Raw genomic sequence first — 22,719 nt, forward strand, 5'->3', positions numbered from 1 at the left:
ACCAACCCTCCCGGCTATCAGCTGCTGTTGACAACCCTGTGTGACAGGTCTCGAGAGGACGCAGATATAATTAGCACACTGGCTCCGTACAAACACACGTTTCTAACTTGACAAATAAACTGGAAATCTGTATTTCCTATATACAGGTGCTAGTTCTCTCAGGCTAGTGTCATTTGGTTCCATAGTTCTGAGCACAGCTCTTTTACAATCCATAATACTATGGATTGTATTGTTATTACTACTAATAATATCAACAAGACAGATAACAATGAAAACAGAACTTAAAACAAGCTTCGTGCGTGTTACTGCATTGTTCACAGGTTTTGTTCAGAATATGTGAAATATTACACATATAGCGTGCGAACAGTGGAATAGAGCTGAATCAAGGCTACAGAATTTCTGTATCGTCACTCAAGGCCTCACTATCGGCCCCTACTGGTGAGAAGTATGTCATGAAGACTGGATATTGGGCAGGGAGCGCTCACAGCAAGAGGGTGGGAGAATCCTGCCCCATTCTGGGTGTGTGGAGCTGGTGCGTTCGTCTGAGTATTTGCGTTTCCTTCCATAGCTCAAGGACAAGCATTTAAGTGGGCTGGTGTCTCTAAATTTCCCACAGAGTGTTAGCTAGATCCACCAACCCCACAACACTACCCTGGGCTTGTCATGAAAGACGACATTAGAGGAAGAAGATGATTCAATTCCAAGGTTTATTTGAATGTCAGAAGTTAACATCCTAATAATAAACATGCACAAGTTTTAAAAAGGTTTCCTTTAATTATCTTGCCTAGTTATACACGGCAGTGCGTGGAAATTCTTTAACGTAAAGTTTCTCCGCACTCAGATTTTCTCGTTTAGAAGAGATGTAAATGCAAGACCACGAATGATGCTCACCCTCAAAGTTAATAAAACTGTGTCCCAAATTACTTAAAATGTACCTTTTGTGTCTCAAGTGGTTTAGTTTTGCAACATCCAGATAAATAAGAATAGAAACTGTGACCGCATGAGTGTCGGGAGTCCGCACTAGTGGACCTCCGGTTCGAATCCCATAAACAGCAGGGTGAATGTTAACCCCAAAACTGCCCCAGAGGTGTTGGAAACACATCTAACTCTGTGCTCTAACCCCAGACTTCACTCTCTCTCTCACCTAAATATTCGTGTCTCCCACAGAAGAGCAGGATGGGATTGCCAAGATTAAATTTCATTGCAGCTGTACCTGTACAATAGCAATAAAGAGCTTCTATTCTTTTTAATTGCCTCTGGAGCTACTACAGTTTCATGTGGTAAAACCTGCAGAAAATATTGGTGACGCAAGTAAAGACAGGAAGGCCGTAACCTTGCTTTTAAGTGGCTTATCCCAGATCTCTGATCACAACTTGCCATCTGCTCTTTCAAACCCTCTTTTGTGACTTTTCTCCACAAAACAAGCATAAAAAATAATGACTTCTCCACCCACCTTTAGACCTTTAGTGTCACAGCTGAGGGGATTGTTACCCATAATCCATTGCAGGTGTCGAGTTTATGGAGACTTTTTATTAACACTCTCAACGGATTGTGGCTACGAATCGCTACGAAGTTCGTTTACGTTCAGAGCTCAATCAGCAAATGGAAACATAACTTTCGTTTGACTTAAGGCATTGTTTTGTTAAACAAAAACGAAGCAAACGAATGAGAAATAAGAAATTAAATATCCTAAAGTCTTTTTATATTATTGGTTTGAAAAGAGAAGCAGGCAGAGAATTTGTGATTCACACTGAAAATCGGAAATTGAAAGTGTGCGAAAATATGTAAAACCATACAAGCACCAGGGAAAACTAGAAGAGGATCCACATCAAGGTTGTTTGCCCGCCCCTGTTCCTAAATAAATCCATTGCAACCGGCAGCAGACTACCTCTGGGTGCCTGGAATGCAGCACCGTCATGTGACCGAGTTTAGCGTGCGGTTAAGATGGCTGACAGCCCTACATGATGACGTTTGCTAAGCAACAATGACGAGGACAACAGCAATAATGATACTACGATTGGCTCAAGGTAGGATGTCAAGGTAAGTTAGGCAAGGAGCATGTCAGGGAGAAAACAGGAGCTTTAAGTCCCAGATGGAGCTTCATGTGTCATTTCTGTTATCCTGTAACAAGGCTTCAGCTGTCTGGGCTGGAACACGGAGAGGCACTCAGGACTGCCCCTCGTCGAGGGCTCTGGGAGGGTCCCGCATCTCCGGCTCTGGCCCGGCGAGTCCCGAGATTTCCGCCTGCCCCCCACCACGACAGGGAGAGAACGGCAGAGAAAAAGGCAGACATGTGAACATACGTCTCGCATGCACACACAGACACTAAATGCTTTTGCTAAGCGCACAGACGGAACAATTTACATGGTGTTAAAATGTATTACTGAGCTTTCTGTGTCAAAAAAGCACAAGTATTGACACGGTTTCCAAAGTCGACTCCAAAGTCGGCATTCCTGAGTGCCGAGTCGAGAATTTCAACTAGAATGCCGCCTAAAGTCAGGCTTCCAACTCGGAGATTTGGAGGAACCACTGCAACCCCAACCTCAGAATTCAACATAGCTGCACCCTTCATCAACAGAAGCGAAATCTCTCTCATTAAATCAGTCGTACACACAGTGCTGTCCAACATCTATTGGTGGATATGCTGCTACGGTGTTTGTATTAGCAAAATACTGGGTATTGTGTTCTTATCAACTGGTATTGCTAACAATGGCTAACAGTGAACCTAGCTAGAGCTGGTATTGCTAAACGGCTTTCTGACTTGTTATACTGGAACATGGTTAACGAGTGTGTGATGCCAGGCCCAACTCTGAGGTAAAATGGAGTGCAGCATATCTTTGTGAACTGTACCTCAGAACCAAAAAGAAACACCGCTTTAACGTTTTGGCAGAGATACGACAGAAATGGAGGCGGGGGGAGGGGGGTTGGAGTTGGAGGGATGAGGGTGCGAGGATTCACACAGGGGTGGCTGCAATGGAACTGGAGGAATTATAAATTTTAAATAGGGACTTGAGTAATCCGTCATTAAGAAAGGGTTAAGTGCACAGGGATGGGGGCGAGACACTGTCGGTGGGGGGGGGGGGGGGGGGGGGGGGCCTGTGGAGTAGCCCAAGGAGAATATAACTTGTAGAACCTGGTGCCAATATTCCCAGCATCTCACTGCACAGACTTTGTAAGGATGAGCAGCAGCATCATCAATGGGGGTGGGGGGGGGGGGGGTGGTCCAAAGATCCTGAGTGACAGAGGACCTAAAAAAATCTAGGACATAGCTGAATTGGTCTGGGTTGGGGTCTAACATGATACGCTTTCATGGAGCTCGCGATCTCTAGTGGTACCCTGAGGGCGAGTCACAAATCTGTGCTTGTCGTCATTCTCCATGAAAACCTGTGAAACTCAGCTTCCCGTCCTAATTGTCCCCTGAGAAGAGCATTTCATTCAGACGTGAGGCTCGTCTGCCAGGGAAGCAGGATGAGGTTTCTCAGGCCTATGAGATTAAAATGGCCTCGGGAGAAATGAACAATTATTCTGACAAGGTAATGGCTTTTGAGAAGCTGGGCCTTGTGTGCTTGTTCAGGAAGAGTCACACCCTGCGCCTTTAAAAAATGCCAGTACCTCCTCCTGGCTGGCAGACTTCACCAGCACCTGCTAAACACCCAGCCAATGCGGGTGCTCGCATTGCATTCCTTCCCGCTAACGTTCCTCGTCCATTGTCAAGCCATAACAAGCCGCAGCTGGCCTGTTCCGCCCAGTTTTGCGTCTCCCTCACTATCCTTTGCATATCAAAGCATAAGGCTTTCAGCCCAGTTCCACGCTACCAGCAATCGGGGCCTCCTGACATGGCACTCTGTGATTGGGTAAACACTGGGTCGGCATAGCAACAGGGATAGACTCCATAGTGACAAAGCCTGACACAGTGCAGGAAACAGTGGGAGTTAATCTATACATCATATTTCATTGTTGTGTGCAGTAGAACTGGATAGTGCTGCCATCTTGAGGCTGAATGGACTCTTAACACTGTCTTATACCATGTGACAAACAGATAGCGACCCCCCAAAAAACTGAGTTGGACGTTTAAGGGGAACTGCTATTTGATTAGCATGGTTTGTTACTGGGGGGGGTACTGGGGTTTAGGAGAAGCTCACATTGTCAGAGGTGGAGAAATTATCCAAATCTCCCAGGGGGCAGCGGTGTGACGTTGTGGGGAAAAAGTCACAGGCCTCTGTCTCGTTATGATGGTGTGAGGAGTTGCTGGGTCCTTAAAAATAATAATAAGAAAAGGGTTAACATGGAGACAATAAGGCAGAGGGACAAGATGTAGAAAGCAGAGCCTTCGTTTCTCTGATGTTAAATAAGAACATTAATCTGAAATGAAGGCAGCACAAAGTAACCAGGATATTACGACAACATAAGCACTGCTATGGTGAGAAGCAAGTCGAGTTAAACACTTAGCATCATGCCTGCTACGCTAAACCTGGGTGCTAACCGTAGCAGGGGACAGGTCAACTAAAATTAAGGGCAGAAGCCAAGCAAATAACATATCACAGAGCAGACACACACAGACACTAGCTTAGCTAGCCCAGGAACATAGGTGGTCAAGACTCAGAAAGAGCATTTAGGGAAGGTTTGTAACCCTATCACTGGGCTTGTTAGGGGTCAGAACTTACCAGGAGGCAGTGGAGGTGGCCCGCCAGGGCTCCTGGGGGGTGTGTCCAGGTTCTCATCCTCACTGTCTTCTGCGGATGAATCGTCCTGGTTCTCTGTGCTACACGAAGCCAGGCTTTCGGTGCTGAAGGACAGCCGGCCGAAATCGGCAAACCTCTCCGCCAGCGGCAGACTACCAGACGCCTCGGCAAAGGGAACTGAGCACAAAAGGGGGAGGATGTGGCGGGTATCACTCGTCATTTCGCTCAGGGCATTGGGTTCAGCACACAGAACAGAGGCAAGGGCCTGCAGTCCAGCCATATATCATCTGTCAGTCAGCTGACTGGACACTTTCTAGCGAAATGACCTACAACTGCTGCCGATTTGTCTTTTTCTAAAAGATGTAGGTCAGAATGTTTGTATATTTTAAGATATCACAGTAGCGGTTCTCGAGTAGCATTGCCGATAACACAATGAATTCCTTCAGTAAGTCTATGGCAAGTGCATTAATATCAAAGAGGAAAACATCACTATGCTAAGAAGCATCACTAGGCTTAATAGCAATTCACTCATCATTATTGTCATTAAGCCATACGACTCGAAAGGTGACGTTTAAGCAGCTGTGGTTTTTGCTGTGCCAGCATTCCACGCGGATATAAGGAATCTCTAAACATGGGGAGAGGGGGTCAGGGGACACCCGGAGTTACCTGGGCGGGAGTCATGGAGTTCCTCCAAATCTTTGGGAAGACGAGTCACTGTGACCATGGAAGACGAGTCATTCTGAGACACAGATAGGCAGTTTCAGTAAGCAGTAATGCTGATGTGACACCAGGGGGGCAGTAAACCATTTATCTGTACTTACCGAGGAACCCTCAATGCGCTGGGAGGGGGCCAAGGGGTCTGGGTCGACTGTGCTTAGCTCTTTGCATTGGACAGGCTCGTCATCAGTTGGACTGTCAGCCTCGAAGACAAGCAGGACCGTTGACTCCTTGCCGTTCTCCGAAAGGATGGGCTCCTTTACCCAGCCGCTGAACTGGCAGTTAAAGGGGCGGGACTCGGCAGGGACGACGACATCTCCGAAGGGCTTGGGAGAGGGCTCTCCGAATAAGGCGTCTGAGGAGAAGGGGTCTGTGCCTTTGAACGGGTCCCTACTGAAAATATCTGACATTAACAGAGCGCATAGAGTGATTATAACGCCTTACTAGCCAGACACTTTAAGTAGTCTGAGGTCCACATAATCTAGGTTCTCATTTTCTATGATTTCTATGATTCTGTGCAAACAATGCACTGAATGCAGTCAGGTAGCCGACACGTACTTATAACCTTGTACCGTGACCTTATGATGGCGTGTCTTTTTTTGAGCTACTGCAGAAACATAAGGACGTCTGCTCCAGGAATGAAGGATGGAAGCACAAAAGTCCCCCTTTTTGGAGCTTTTGGCAACTCTGAGGTTGGTACAAACCTCACCTGAGACATCCGCTGCTCCGAATGGACTGTCCTCAAATGGGTCGTCTAGTAACATCCCAAACAAATCATCAGTTGGACTTCATACCCCCTCCTTTGTTTCCAACACCAAGCTCGACACATCTAGTATAGATCTGAAGGACTTTATGGGACAAGAGTGGAACACCTACTGTCTGTGAAAGGGTCCGAATTGAAGAAATCCAATGTGCCGACTGTAGGGGCCTTGGCCTGCTCCACAGGTTCTGCCTCCTCTATAAGTGATACCTGCTGGACATCAAGGAAGAACCTGTACATCAACCCCTGCTCCATAATCCAACCAAACCCCAAAGAAGAGTATGTTATTCCAGAAACTGCAGTCAGCTTAACACAGTAAGCCAGTATTACCCTGTCAATCTGATCCAGGTCTAAGCTGACAGTCGGATTTAACTAGAAGCCCTTTCAGACATGAGGCTGAGAGGTTCGCACCATGGCAGTAGGAAATCTAAGATGTATACAGTGATTTGTATCTTACTGTCAGCAAAGTCATAGGAATGTCAAAAAGCAGTTTACAGGCTGGATGGATGAAGATGGGCAGTCAAAAAGAGGTATTCCTAAGGATATCTGCGTTCTCTATGGGCCACATGGGGGCGCCAAACCTTGAAATCGCTGGTGTTTACAGACTGCTGTAGATCCTCCTTCTGTGCTGCTGCTACTTCAGATGGAGAACTGGAACCACGGCTTTGCTGGGGAAGACAACAAGAACCGCTGTTTCATTTAGGAGCCCAAGTGTGCAAAGGGTACATGCAAAGTGCTATGACCGAGATTTTATTTCATCCAACCAGTTGAGTACTCTGTGATTATGACTCTTCATGCTCAGCTGGTGGTTAAAACAAAATCTTGGTCTGAACCTTTACTCTCTGGACGTGACGTCAAAGAGCAAAGGTAAGCATGTATATATACAGGGTAACAAGGACAAAACAACAAACAGGTGCAGGCCATTGACAATAAATTAATACTAAGGCTAGGAATAACAAGAGCAGGTGAGGGTCATAATTAATCAACACTAAAGACTCAAACACTAGGATTAGGATGGCCAGCGACACCTGCTGGCCAAACAGGAAAATGACAAACAGGACGTTGGGTCAACAAGACAGAGCCTTGCGTTTCACTTCTTTTACCAATCACAGTCTTTGTTGTATGACATCACCACGTTAATTAAAACTAATTTTTAATTTGTAATGTACCTGTTGTATTGTTTATGCCTTTTACTAAGGGACATGTCATAGGCTGTATGGAGCAATAGAAGGGTGTGACATTATTTGATGATTTTGATAATGATAATAATAATGATAATAATAAGGCTTGAACTGTATTCTGTATTCTTCCGATCACGCGCACATAAGTTTGGACTGCTGACACATACAAACACCTCGGACTGATGACCCTGAATTTGAAAATACAGTAAAATCCCGTTATAGTGGACTCGCTTATAACGGAATATCGTCTATAATGGACGAGATCCGCTGGTGCCGGCCATGCAACTTCAAGAACATGCAGAAAAAGCATTGCATATAGCAGACTCGCATATAACGGACTTTCGCTGATAAAATAACTGACAAATTTGGTCCCCAGGGCCGCTTTTAGCTGTAGTTTTGTTCGGCTGTAACTAGGCATGTACCGATGAATCGTGAATCGGTTAAAAATCCATGTAAATGCATGATGATTTAAACCGGCTGATGTGGAACATGAATGGCTACTTTAGGAGTACTTCACGGTACTTTACTTAACAGAAAAACGTATGGTGTAATATTGCATTTGATTTCACCACGTCAGTTCGACATCAGGTACACCGCCACACCGCTGACAGGATTTTTAAAATACCATTTTAAGTAAAAGAACCTGGATCTCAGTTAAGCGCCAAGTTCTTGCTGCGTGCTGATTGGTCAGTCTCCTATAATGATGCATATGCCACTAATGTTAATGTGGAACAGTTTTTCAATCAAAGCACAAGAGGAAGTGAGCTATTTAGCCAAGCACAGGTGCCTTTCAGTTTTAAAGTAGTTTGTAAAACCTGGAGTAGCTTTAAGTCTCCTCCCTGACATGGCGAAGATTATTAAAAGGGCAAACCACGCTAAAAAGCTGCACATGCAAGCCTTAGTTTAATTGGTAACGCTTTATATTAAGTGTACCTTCATAATGCATTCATAGAACATTCATAAGCAGCATGCAAGTACACTTGCATACAGTACACTTTAATATATATTAGTAACAAACATTACATGATTATACAATTATAATGTTTGTTATTATTATATAATGTTTGTTAACGTATATTACAGCTGTTAAGAGATGTTAGGATGTAAAGGTATACATGGATGATGTTTATGAATGATTGATGAATACTTAATACATTATGAAGGTGTACTGAACATTTTATGAATGCGATATAAAAGCATTATGAAGGTGCAGTTAATGCAAACCGTTACCGTTTATTTATTTGAAGATTTGTTTTTATTATTTTGATTTCGGGTTTTCTTAAACAGTATTTTATTCAATTTTAGTTTCACTGTTAAGAAGAGGACACATTTTGCACAGTTTAGAAAGATAAATAAAGGAATATTTTTAAATAAATTTGTCTGCAGCTCATTCTGTTAAAAAATCATAAGAAAATCGTATCGTGAATGTATCGAATCGTCTGTTAAGTGTATCGTTACATCCCTAGCTATAACAGACATGCATGCTCCGCCTACAAGGCGCGTGGCGTGCCGGTGGTATCCAGCGCAGATACGTTTTCAGGATCATTAATACTCAGGCATCTGGTCAGGTAAAGTTGGATAACTTTATAATACTGAAGGAATTCATTACAATATAATAATCTATACCACAAGTGTGTCTGCTGGGGTGTAGCATGAGTAAATGGTGTCCTGTAGTTGTGTTCTGGCACAGCAACTCTGGATATGACAGACTGGATATAACGGACTGTTTTGCCAGGTCCGTTGAAGTCCGTTATAACGGGATTTTAGTGTATGGTGATGTCATACAATGAAGACTTAAGATAAAAGAAGTGAAATGCAGGCCCCTCCCTTGTCAACCAAAGGACACGTCAAACTCGGCAAAATCAGGATGTCCCTGGGGAAGGTGGTCAGCCATGGTCTACTAGATGTAAGTGACCTGTAAGCTGTGATTCTTCTAACCATAATCTGCTGCGGCTGGCGGCTGCCGTGAAGCTCCTCTGACACATCGGCTTTGGGTTCCTGCTCTTTAGGGGCCACTTGCTCTTCCTCCCCTCTCCACTCCAGTTGGCCACTTTCCCACTGAAGTGGCTCAGCAGTCATTTGAACCTTGGTCTTCACATCTGCGATGCCATTGGTCAGTGGCTCTAATTCCTCCCTCAAGGGTGTGTCTGTATGCTGAAGCTCATCCAGTTTCAGCTGCAGCTGGACCGGGAGGGGAGGAGTGTGTCACATGATAACCGGCCTACACAAACAGCTGAACCCCCCCACATAAATTTCTATATTTTTTTGTGGCTATACATACATACGTCCTGGTCATAGCAGGAATGAGACCTGAAGCCTATAATGGGTGGGATTATCATGTGCCAATCGCAAATAGGCTTTTTGCACTACCTATTGGCTATAAAGTGATTGACAGAGACCAAATCCCTCCCACAATGGTTATTTGTGGTACTGCATGCTCACCTGAGCAATGCTGGCGTGGGAGTCACGGACATGGACCCTCAGAGGCCCCAGCCGAGTCCGTGTGGCCTCCAGTCGCTCCCCGGCACGTGCCGCCTCTTCCCGCAGTCTCCACAGCGCCTCCTGTGCCCGCAACAGCTCCTCTTCCACCTCCTCGATTTGCTGCTGCTGCTCCAACTGCTCCCCCTGCAGAGAGAGAATCTGCAGAGAGAGCAGGCGAGCAGCCTATGATGACCTCTTATAACCTGTGATAAATACTGTAATATCCGCCCCAGGCAGAAGAGAGAGCAGGCGGGCAGCCTATGATGACCTCTTATAACCTGTGATAAATACTGTAATATCCGCCCCAGGCAGAAGAGAGAGCAGGCAGGCAGCCTATGATGACCTCTTATAACCTGTGATAAATACTGTAATATCTGCCCCATGCGGAAGTGAGAGCAGGCAGGCAGCCTATAATGACCTCTTATAACCTGTTATGAATACTGTAATATCCACCCCAGGCGGAAGAGAGAGCAGGCGGGCAGCCTATGATGACCTCCTATAACCTGTGATAAATACTGTAATATCTGCCCCATGCGGAAGTGAGAGCAGGCAGGTAGCCTATGATGACCTCTTATAACCTGTTATGAATACTGTAATATCCGCCCCAGGCAGAATAGAAAGCAGGCGAGCAGCCTATGATGACCTCTTATAACCTGTTATGAATACTGTAATATCCGCCCCAGGCAGAATAGAAAGCAGGCAGGCGGCCTATGATGACCTCTTATAACCTGTGATAAATACTGTAATGTCCGCCCCAGGCGGAAGAGAGAGCAGGCGGGCAGCCTATGATGACCTCTTATAACCTGTGATAAATACTGTAATATCTGCCCCATGCGGAAGTGAGAGCAGGCAGGCAGCCTATTATGACCTCTTATAACCTATTATGAATACTGTAATATCCGCCCCAGGCAGAATAGAAAGCAGGCAGGCAGCCTATGATGACCTCTTATAACCTGTTATATATAGTGTAATACCTGCCTCAGGGGGAATAGAGAATAGGCAGGCAAACTATTTTATAACAGGCTCTTATAACCTGTTATAAATACCGTAATATCTGCCCCTTGTAAAATAAAGAGTAGGCAGGCAGCCTCTTATGACCTCTTATAACCTGTTATAAACAGTGTAATACCTGCCTCAGGGGAAATACAGAGTATGCAAGCAACCTATTTTTTAGCAGGCTGCCCTCTATTCTGCCCAGAGCAAGCATTACAGGGTTTATTAAAGGTTTTACTATGTCGCTATGGAATTCTCAAATCTGATTGGTCAGAGGGGTGTTCATTCATTTCCCCCCACATACACATAGTGCTAGCCAGGTGAATCATAAAACTAAAACAAAACACTATTCTAATCTTCGATTCTAAATAACATTACTTAAATACATAAATACTTTAATACCTGCCACGGCCAGATTAAAGAGCAGATAGGCAGCCTATTACGATCACTTATAACCTGTTATACATTCTGTAATATCTGCCCCAGACAGAATACAGAGGAGGCCAACAGTCTATTATGACCTCTGACAACCTATTATAAAAGCTATAGGACCTGCCCTGGATAGAGAGCAGAACTACTCAGAGATGAGAGCAAGGGACAGAATGGTTTGATCAGGATGGGGGGACAGGGTGAATGCATAAGACAGTCATTTCAGTCTCAAACCTAGAGAGGACAAAATGGGTATCAGGTTTTGGAACAGCAGGTTCTGTCTGGCTTTGGGGTCTGGGAGTGCAGGAGAAAAGGCCTATTCCAGGAAACATTAAGGGATGTCTTACACCTTAAAGCTTAAGGTCTGCTACCCGGATGCCTTATGTCTTAAGGCCTGCTCTGGGATGTCTTACGCCTTAAGGCCTGCTCTAGGAAGCCTTATGCCTTAAGGCCTGCTCTGGGAAGCCTTACGCCTTAAGGCCTGCTATGGGAAGCCTTACGCCTTAAGGCCTGCTCTGAGAAGCCTTACGGCTTAAGGCCTGCTATGGGAAGCCTTACGCCTTAAGGCCTGCTCTGAGAAGCCTTATGGCTTAAGGCCTGCTATGGGAAGCCTTACGCCTTAAGGCCTACTCTGAGAAGCCTTATGCCTTAAGGCCTGCAATGGGAAGCCTTACGCCTTAAGGCCTGCTCTGAGAAGCCTTATGGCTTAAGGCCTGCTATGGGAAGCCATACGCCTTAAGGCCTGCTCTGAGAAGCCTTATGGCTTAAGGCCTGCTATGGGAAGCCTTACGCCTTAAGGCCTGCTCTGAGAAGCCTTATGGCTTAAGGCCTGCTATGGGAAGCCTTACGCCTTAAGGCCTGCTCTGAGAAGCCTTATGGCTTAAGGCCTGCTATGGGAAGCCTTACGCCTTAAGGCCTGCTCTGAGAAGCCTTATGCCTTAAGGCCTGCTCTGAGAAGCCTTATGCCTTAAGGCCTGCTCTGAGAAGCCTTACGCCTTAAGGCCTGCTCTGAGAAGCCTTATGCCTATCACCTCGCAGCTTCCTCCAGGACGCCCCTGACCCCTGCCTCATAAGCCTCTATAAAGAACATCAGTCCTCCTGGTTATGCAGTTTGCTGCTTTTCATTCAGTCTCTACCTTGCATTAACTGTTTTATCTAGTTTAATTGCTGTATTGCAGTAGGTAAATGGATATACAATAAAATGGAAATTAAATCCTCAGAACCCCTTCCCCACCCCCGCCCTCACCCCAGCCCTCACCCCAGTCCTCACCCCAGTCCTCACCCCAGCCGTCGCCCCAGCCCTCACCCCAGTCCTCACCCCAGCCGTCGCCCCAGCCCTCACCCCAGTCCTCACCCCAGTCCTCGCCCCAGCCGTCGCCCCAGTCCTCACCCCAGCCGTCGCCCCAGCCCTCACCCCAGCCCTCACCCCAGCCCCCGCCCTCACCCCAGTCCTCACCCCAGTCCTCACCCCAGCCCTCACCCCAGCCCTCACCCCAGTCCTCACCCCAGCCCCCGCCCTCACCCCAGTCCTCACCCCAGCCCTCACCCCAGTCCTCACCCCAGCCCTCACCCCAGTCCTCACCCCAGCCCCCGCCCTCACCCCAGTCCTCACCCCAGTCCTCACCCCAGCCCTCACCCCAGCCCTCACCCCAGTCCTCACCCCAGCCCCCGCCCTCACCCCAGTCCTCACCCCAGTCCTTACCCCAGCCCTCACCCCAGCCCTCACCCCAGTCCTCACCCCAGCCCTCACCCCAGCCCTCACCCCAGTCCTCACCCCAGCCCCCGCCCTCACCCCAGTCCTCACCCCAGCCCTCACCCCAGTCCTCACCCCAGCCCTCACCCCAGTCCTCACCCCAGTCCTCACCCCAGCCCCCGCCCTCACCCCAGTCCTCACCCCAGTCCTCACCCCAGCCCTCACCCCAGCCCTCACCCCAGTCCTCACCCCAGCCGTCGCCCCAGCCCTCACCCCAGCCCTCACCCCAGCCCTCACCCCAGTCCTCACCCCAGCCGTCACCCCAGCCCTCACCCCAGCCCTCACCCCAGCCCCGCTCTGGCTCACCAGCTGGTTCTCCAGGCTGCATTGCTCCTGAATGTGCCCCAGCTGCCCTTCCAGGTCGCCCTTCTTCTGCTCCAGCTCACCAAGCACCTCCTGGACCTGCCATCTCCGGCTCTGTAGCTGCCTGAGCTCCCCGCTCTCCTGCTGCACCTCCTCCTGTAGCTCCTGTGAAGAGGGGAGGCATGGAGAAGCAGGATGTGGGGGCGGCAGGCAGCTGGGGGGGGGGGGGGGCTACGCAGGCAGGAAACATTACTCATCCATCTGCTAAACTCCAGCATCCAAGTGAAGGAAGGTGTCATCTGCTATCTGGGTGAAAAAATAATGTCCTTGGCCTAGAGCCCATGGCAGGCAGATGTCACACCGTAAAAGACGTCGATAATCTCTGAACGGACCGTCGGTACAGCAGTACTCCATGCTGTTCTCAGACACATCAATATGCCTTCAACTGACCTCAGACTAAAAAAATATTTAAACATAATAAAAATTTAATAAAGGACTTCAGGTGCATTGCTTCATCCCCACTGCCAAACAGCCATCGATTCACTTTCCCACTTTCTAAAGCCATTTATCCTGGTCAGGGTTGCAGGGGTCCTGGAGCCAGTCCCAGGCAGGGCAGACGCATGGACAGGATGCCGGTCCACCCACATGACACACGGAGGATATCTGAACGCCGCACACGCAAAGCAGAGGTGGGATCGGAATTCTCAACCCTGGAGGTGTGAAGCCACTGTGCTGCCATTTAAAATATTTCAATAATAAGATTAAATAGAAAAATCAAAACTCATCCTCTGCAGGAGCCCTTGACCAGCTAAGGGCAGAGAGCCCTCTGGATAGTCACCTGTAGTTAAATCAGTGTTTCTCAAACCGGTTCTTGGGGACCCCCAGACGGTCCACGTTTTCGTTGGAGTTTGGAGGGAGCAGAAATGTGGACCATCTGGAGGCCCCAAGAACCGGGTTGAGAAACACTGTGTTAAAGGGTCATGTGGCTGTGGGCGGCTCAGAGAGGTCAGAAGACCAACAAGATGTTGACACAAGGTCCCAAAATGCGCGACAAAGCATTGCAGACACACCTGAGGACAGCTCAAAAGCTAAACACTGTAATATATTCCCAGAATACACCTATCCCACAATTCCTTTGGGACAGTCACCGCATGGTTTCATGCTGGACTGCGAAGGACTGCGTCTGGTCTTTCTGTCCATTGAGCAGAGAGCAGTCGCCAAAGCCCGCCTCACGCTGTCAGGCACGGAAATAGAAATGGTTCATCATTTTGGCTACAGTGATGCTGACGGTGCTTTTGAATAAAGAGCTTCTGATCCCCCCTGAAAAGACTCCATTTTAACGACACTATTTAAGTCCTGATAATGCCACTGGATCAGAAACACAATGACCAAACAGCCAATCAACCGATTCTGTAGACTAATGTGTACATTTAGTATTTACATCATTAAGTTTTTTTTTTTTAAGAAAAAGGAGAAACGCTTTCTATGAATGGCATGTCTATAAGAATCTATGAACATATTCCTAAAACATTCTAACACATTCATAAAGCATTATAAACATGACTATATATATATATATCTATAAAAAGACATAATACATTATAGCCATATTTATTATGCATTATGAATGCTTTATGAAGCTCACATCTATAATGCAGCATATATATCTTCATAATGCAGTACAAAGCATCCTTAATTCTTATACCAACCACTATAATGCATTATGAAGGTATCTATAGTGCATTATAGATGAGAGCTTCATTGGAGCTTATGAAGTATTATAATCAACACTATAATGCCTTATGTCTGTCAATAGAAGATGCTGTAATGGTTTAGTAATTCATATGCTGACTATTAAAATGCATCTTGTAGATATCTATAATGCATTATAGATGACAGCTTCAAGTGGTACTGTTTTTTATTTTTAAAGAAATGGCGACCAAAAAGAATTTTTTAATACACAAAAAGCATCAAATGACGCGTAACGGCATTAAGCTCTGTCAGCCTCCCATAGCTATTCAGAGAAATACTTTGTATGAGGTTTGCTTTAGGATAAATGAAAAGAGGCGTTTTCATTGGGAAGGGTCCTATCATGTTGAGCCATCAGCGAAAAGGTGATGAATCCAGGCTATAAGAACAGGAGCCTGGACCACCCTGCACCCCTGGGTGGATTCACCTTCACCAGTATCCATCCCCAACAACAGCACCATCCTACAGTAAGCAATCAGTGCAGCAATGCAGTGTCTATGTGATCATGAGCAGCAGAAGCAGGTTAAATGATGAACTGACCAGTCGATGGTCTTTTTTAACATCACCAGAGACGCTCCTACAAATTTCTGGCCAAATTGATTTTCTGGCAGAATGTCTCTCAGATGTCATCTGGAGGAAGCAGCCTGAACATAACAGGGCTTCTCCCAAACGACGCTGTGACTCGTCAGCCCAGCCGTCAGGATGCAAGCAGCCAAAAATAGCGAGCAGGCAGGCGGACGGGCGGGCGGGCAGACCAGCTTCACATGTACCTTATGTCTGGCTGAAGGAACAAAGTTCCATTATACACCTTAAGCTGAAATCCGCCCGTCCTGTGTGCTCTCTGAGGAACATGCAGAAACCCACAGCACAGAAGGAAAACACCACATCTTTTTCACTGCTACCCTACTCAAAACAAGGAATGCAGTAACAGACGACGGGGGATAGGTACGTCGATGATGCACACTATCGGGAATATGCTCCTGCCCGAAAGCATGAAGGCAGACGTCTTGCACTAAAGATACCTACATAAATACCTACACAGATACTTACATAGATACCTACACAGATACCTACATAGATGCGTACAGATGCCAACACAGATATCTACATTGATATGTGCACGGATGTCTACACAGATACCTCCAGAGATACCTACATAGATGCCTACACAGATACCTATAGAGATACCTACACAGATACCTATAGAGATACCTACATTGATACGTATACAGATGCCTACACAGATACCTACACACACACGCCACCATGTCCTGCCCGGCTCACCTGGATTTCACATGTCCTTTGGCTGACGCTCACTGCATTCTCCTTGATTTCCTCTTCCACTGAGCTCTTCTCCCTGGACCAGCAGATGAAGCAAGAGTACTTAATAACGGCCGAGATGGAGGGGACCAGTGTCCAGCCCCCCCCAGGCTGTCCTGGGCCGGCCCGTGGATCCACACTCTGCTCCACCATGGCCGTGTGCCGTAGGTTGGAGATGCAGCTCAGCGACTGAGGCGGCGGCTCGGTGCTGCAGCTGACGCGCGGTGTACCCAACAGCGGGAGGGGAGGGGAGGGGAGGGGAGGGGGCAGGGGAGGGGGAGAGCAGGGACTGCACATGCGCCAGCCAGCCCGGGGGAGGCCTCCCATGTGTGCTGGGTAGCTCTGCTGATTTGCGTGCAGGTTTATTCATTTTGTCCTCATTTGATAAACAAATGAGTGAAATTGCCTGCCCCGAAGCTCAGAGATTCCTGCTAACCAGGAAGCGAGGCACATTCCAGGCACAGACGATATTTTGACACTGGCATCGCAGGGCAGCAGGGTGACAGACTGATCATTTTAGCTATGTTTAAATGGCACTATCACGCGTTACGACAAAATTCACGGTATTCCTGTGAATTAATTTTGAGCCAAATGTAATGTTCTGCGGAGGCACTGCGAAGGAGGCAGATCCACCTTCTGACTGCTTAAGCTGATAATCCCCCCGGCAGCTGGTGTCACCCCCTCTTTCCATATTACCCAGCATTCCCCTGCGTGACAAAGCACAATGGACTGAAGGGATGGGCACAAGAGAAAGACAGGCAGCATCTGCAAATCCCCCCCCCCCCCACCACCTCCATCACCACCATTGCCCAAGCCTTCTTTAACATCACTATGGTTACCAGACAAATGGGGGGGGGGGGGGGGGGGAGTGGCGTTCAGCAGTAGTGGGAGGAGGATGTCGTTGTACTGAGTCAGTGTGAGAGAGAATAACCTCCATCCGCGGAGAACCAGGCCATGCAATCAATCTCAATTCATTAAGCATGACGAGATGTCGTCAGTCTGGCCAATTTAAACATCTGTGAAGACTCTACTATAATGTTACTCAAGTTACCATAGATAACCATCTTCAGCTCAGGTAGAATGATAATGATAATGACACACATGCAGCAGAGCACCAGCTTGGCAGCAAAGGGCAGCCACCATGGAGCTGGGGGTTAAGGGCCTGGCTTAAGTGCCCCCAGCTGTGGCTATTCTGCGGGGCTCAAACTGGTGATCTTCCAGTCACAGCCACAGAAGTTTAGCCCGCTGAGCCACACGCTGCATAAGACTGCAGCATTAACGTAAAACTACATTTTATTTTCAAAGCCGTTTTTATTAAGTCAGAGATGTGCACCATCTCAGCGTTGGTTTAAATACCCACAGGAGGGACTCATGGGTTTGCGGCTCTCAGGATGGAGCCGGCGCACATCCACTAGGCAGGGATGTGCAAAAAGGCGCTTAGAATCGGAGTGACTTGTGACTGTTTATGAAATGTATAGTTTCGTCACAGTAAGAGCAAAGTCCAGACGAGGTTTATGTTAATGTTTGTTTGTGAAGAATCAGGAATGTGCCTTACCTCTTCTGCAGAGTGGCTGTGAGAGTCCCGTATCAGTGACGATCGTATTGTGAGCAATACCCCCATGTAGAAATTTTGACCAATACCAAACATTTTTGTCTAATATCACCACCAGCGATTAAACTTATTGGTGCAGATTAGCGGAATAACGTCACATCATTCTTTTCATCTGTGGAAAACAAAAGTTCGATCTACGGGTCAGATTTAATAATCCATCCATCCATTTTCCAAACCGCGTATCCTACTGGGTCGTCCGGAGCCTCTCCCGGAAGCAATGGGCATGAGGCAGGGAACAACCCCGGATAGGGGGCCAGCCCATTGCAGGGCACACTCACACACCATTCATTCTCACATGCACACCTATGGGCAATTTAGCAACTCCAATTAGCCTCAGCATGTTTTTGGACTGTGGGGGGGAAACCGGAGTTTACCCCATGACGACATGGGGAGAACATGCAAACTCCACACACATGTGACCCAGATGGAGACTCGAACCCAGGTCCCAGAGGTGTGAGGCAACAGTGCTAACCACTGCATCACCACACCACCCCAGATTTAATAATTAATTATGAAAATGTTGTGGGCTGGTACTTTGAGACCATTCAACTAGTGAATGAATTGTTGACATCCTTCATGCTACACTCTGGAAAATGGCTGATCGTCCAATGCAGTCACCTCCGTCATGTCAGCAGCTGTGTCTTTAGCTCTGGTAGTGCTGACTTTGAATTCCAAAAAATTAAGAATTTTGAGAAAATTGTATTCTGAGTGGAAAAAAATGCAATTCATATTTTACCCAGAATCATGCAAACATAACGGCACAAAACAATGATAACATTAGCCAAATATTAACAAGTATACAGGCATGGGTATGCACAGTGTGTACAGGCATCTATGCATACAGTATTACTATCTGAAGGAAAGGAATGGAAGACTAATGAGCAATATAAGTAAGTTATAGATAATGTAAGCAAATGTCATAAATTGCCAAAAATATCCAAGAAATTGGACATCCCAGTAAACGCTGTTAGACCAATACGCAGAAAGTGGAAGCTGCGCCACAGCTGCTGAGACCAGGCCTGTCCTGGAAGCTACAGCTGCTGCCTGCCATGAGGAATGGGCACTAATCACTGCAGGTTAAAGAACTGGTGGCTACTAAGGGCTGTCACTGCAGCAAAAGGCAGCTCTATCAGATACTAATGTGCAGGGTTTGAATACTTATGCAAGCAGCAATTTTGACCGTCATACATTCCTCCATTTTCTGTACCCACTTGTCCTGTGCACAGTCAGGGAGGTCCAGTGGCTATCCTGAAAGCTATGGGCATGGGGGAGGAGTGACAAAGAAAAAAATAGGGGGGGGGGGGGTAAACCCAGGATGGGGCACCCACCCATCACCCGGCACACCCACCATTCACAGTTCAGTCAACGTGGCAACTGCAATTCACTTTAGCATGTTTTTAGACTGGGGGAGGGACCACACTACAACACGGGGAGAACATGCAAACTCCACACACTGGGATCCAGGGCAGAGACTCAGTGCCCTGGCATGGGGTAACGCTGCTAACCACTGCCATCTAGCAGCGTTTCCCACTTTCTCGATTTCCTTTAAAGGATTTGTTGACAAACAATGGAGACTGAAAATTTACTGTGAGAAACAATTAAAAAATTTGTAATTGTAGTTCTGGTCATTTTTTGGAGGGGGAGGGCTGTTCAATACTCTTACACTGTACATTTATTCTATGCAGAGCACTTAAATAACTAGTTAATCTTACTATAACTATATATCTCCCTCTCTCTGATTGCTTTTCTGTTTACCCAGTGGCCTGTTGCCAAATAGAAACAAAGTTATGGGTGAAAGTTCTGGGTTTATGAACCAGTTTAACATACAAACGGTTAAATAAGAGGCCCTGTTACAGCACATTGCAACACATGCCTGTGAATTATTATAGGCAGTGAGTTGCTTGTGTGAAATAAATTGGCACTTAGTGAAGTGAGACAGTGACAGCATTGTGTTGTTATGAAAAGGGAGAACATTAAAGGCCATTTTAAAGGAAAAAGATTCAGATTATTTACTGTGTTCATGCATGACTAAACAGAAAAAGGCTACTTCTGATAATCTAGGTGGGGTCTTACCAAGGACTTGTATAACTATAGCATCACCTCCCTTGACTTAAACTCCACAGACCTAGAGATGTAACCCAACATCCTACTGGCCTTTTTAAACAGTAAACATATGGGGCTCTTGTCTACATTTCTATACTGTATAATATAATCAGTAAAATCTGTTTAGTTATACTTTGGTGGGTGTTTTAAAGGTCAGGCAGCTAGAGGTGGTCGCTTTAAACATCACAAAAAATCATCAGCCGGTAAGATATCAGATATAGAGTATGTCCCATATTAACATCAGAAAAAGCAGAAATCTTACTTTAGGTACCTTGACAGTGAAGATTTAAAGTTATAAAAATGAAATAATTTGTTTTAATAGTCGGGTGTGGTGTTTAGTATATATGAAAAATGAATTTTCAGCTTGATTTCCTCTCCATTGCTGTCTTTAGCTGCAGCAAATGCTACTCTGTAGATCTGGGAATCTGTGCACTAACTGTGCAAACTCAATTTTTAATTGTTATTTCTTGTTGATGCTCATTCACTGTACTTCTATATGTAATGTAGCACAGCTTGGGGAGTTTCACTGTACAGTGACAGTTAATTTAATGTCTCTATCCTCCTAAAGGACTGAACACTTCCAGAAGGAGCCCACTGGAGGAAATGCCACACCGGGCCAGTTTCTGGTCCCCGAACCCGGTCCGCTTCTGCAGACTCTGCGGAAGCAGCTCCTCCCACAAGCTGGCCCACATGTGAGGATGGACCAGATGGACAACCCCAAACAGAAAATGGCCAAGCGTGTGACTCTCAGGCCGATCGACAGCAAGACACCATCACTATCTCTGCCCTCTTCCCCAGCTACCTACCTTCTCATCCAGGTCATTTTTATTTCCGTCTCCAGTTCCGTCTCTCTTCCTGGACTCCCCCTGCCCCTCCCCAGCGGCCTCCTTATCCCCTCCCTCATCTCCACGTACCACCTCACCTGTGAACCCTGCTCCAATTCCACCTCAAATCCGCCCCACACCTGTGCATCTTGTTTCCGTTCAACCTACAGCCCCCTCTCCTCAGCCAGCTGCAGGATTGACACCCCCGTTCATGCCCAGTCCTGATATTGCACAGATATTGTCCAATTACATGCAGTACTCTCATCACTGCATGCGCAACTGGCATGTCATGTCCCCTATGCAAAGATACTGGCTGCAGTACTACTGTGAGCAATTAAACAATTACATGATTGCAGTTCAGAGCTATTACATTCTGCAATGGAGGACAAGAAACTGCGCAGCTCTGCATCTGCATGGCGGTGATGAGGGGCCCCCTGCGACCGGGAGGCACAAGCCATCGGAAACTGAGCTCCTGTTTCCTGATAATGCCCTAAATCAGCTCAGCACCATCCCTGGGGACCTGGAGTGGCTGTGGAGATTAGCTACCTGCCAGACATGAACAGCCAATAAACTGGAAATATTGTAAATACTTAGAGCTATAGATTCTAAAAATAGTTCAGCCATAGATCTTGTAAATAGTTGTACTTTATATAAAATAAATATTAGTTATTTAGCAGTAGGTTTTGGTCTGTGTTTATTTAAAACGCTGTGTTTATTTGACACAAAAAGGGCGAGCTAAATGAATAAAACATTTACTAGTTAAATATTTACTACATAAAATGTATGCAGTGTTTTGAAATGAAAACCTGCGCCTGACAGTTCTTCGTAGAAAATAAGCAATTTCCGCACAAACGAGGGTGGGATTCGAACCGGCGATCCTGGAGGCCACTGCGCCACTCCAACATATATTAAATAAGGTTGCCCAGTGGCTGTTATTTAAATATACAGAAAAAAAAACTGCTTCCTTTGCTCACTGTAAAGCCACATACAGTAAATGCAGGTGAATCCCAAAGTTGACATGCAGATACACTAAAGACTTCCAAACTCAATGTTTCACAACTGCACACATTAGCAGTGTTGCCATGTACAAGTATTTCCTCTCTGAAGTTAACTGGAGTATCTCTTTCCATAAAGGGCAAAATAATAACCAAGAGAAAGATTTACAGCAGCCTTTATTTGCTGTATCAAATTTTAAGCGGTTCAGAAATTTACAAGCACGTCAGGCTGAATGACCCTTTGGAAGATTCCAGATATTGAATTAATGGTTTTAGGAGCCTCTGATTTGCACATTGAGTAAACTGAGTGACCTGTGGCTGGGTTTAAGTGCCTCTACCTTTCGAGGCAGCGCCCTGTTCCCTTTGTACCATGTGAAATTGCAAGCAGCTCGGCCACCTCAGACAGTAATTCGGGTTCCATGATGCAGCCTGAGCACCTGGATGTTCTACAGGGAAAAACGCTACCAGTGCTCAGAGGGACAAAGCAATTATATTAAAGCAGCAAACCCCCCCACAAGGTGAGCTGTTGGCACACCTATAACCAGGCTCACACACGTTGGCACTGAACGGCAGGGGTCCTGCATACGGAGGCTCATTAGTCGCCATTTCATTCAATCCTGCCCCCCCCCATGTATTCATGGGCCCCTGCAGGATTTTACCTCAGTGCTGCCACCTACTGGAAGCACCTAGTCAATTTCCTTGCGCGATCAATGCGCATGATTTCTATCAGACATAAAAATATGGGCTAAGGATTTTCTAGCACAAACCCTTGACCACAAAAGTTTACATCACCCAGTGTGTAAACCAAAAAGGCACG

General features: G+C 46.6%; 1 protein-coding gene across 1 annotated transcript; it reads right to left on the bottom strand.

Annotated features, from left to right (window-relative positions):
- Positions 1 to 690: 690 nt before the first annotated feature.
- On the bottom strand, positions 691 to 16,695 carry LOC125717139 (epidermal growth factor receptor substrate 15-like). The gene is made up of 12 exons (XM_048990113.1): positions 16,333 to 16,695; positions 13,303 to 13,464; positions 9,783 to 9,980; positions 9,279 to 9,521; positions 6,741 to 6,827; positions 6,276 to 6,369; positions 6,109 to 6,153; positions 5,504 to 5,802; positions 5,349 to 5,421; positions 4,665 to 4,859; positions 4,143 to 4,255; positions 691 to 2,244 (listed from the first exon to the last, which is right to left on the bottom strand). Exons 1-12 carry the CDS (start codon positions 16,693 to 16,695, stop codon positions 2,167 to 2,169), a joined length of 1,950 nt encoding a protein of 649 aa, XP_048846070.1. The 3' UTR covers positions 691 to 2,166.
- Between the last annotated feature and the right edge of the window lie 6,024 nt (positions 16,696 to 22,719).

Source organism: Brienomyrus brachyistius, chromosome 21 (assembly GCF_023856365.1).
Source record: "Brienomyrus brachyistius isolate T26 chromosome 21, BBRACH_0.4, whole genome shotgun sequence".
In the NCBI taxonomy this organism is placed as follows: domain Eukaryota; kingdom Metazoa; phylum Chordata; class Actinopteri; order Osteoglossiformes; family Mormyridae; genus Brienomyrus; species Brienomyrus brachyistius.

Bases quoted from the DNA above. Each gene is read 5' to 3' on its own strand.
- LOC125717139 (XM_048990113.1), bottom strand. From the start codon at position 16,695: ATGGGAGGCCTCCCCCGGGCTGGCTGGCGCATGTGCAGTCCCTGCTCT. The intron at 9,522-9,782 runs GTGAGCATGCAG...CTCCCGGTCCAG, and splicing joins CCCACGCCAGCATTGCTCAG to CTGCAGCTGAAACTGGATGA. The intron at 5,422-5,503 runs GTAAGTACAGAT...TCTGTGTCTCAG, and splicing joins AGCGCATTGAGGGTTCCTCG to AATGACTCGTCTTCCATGGT.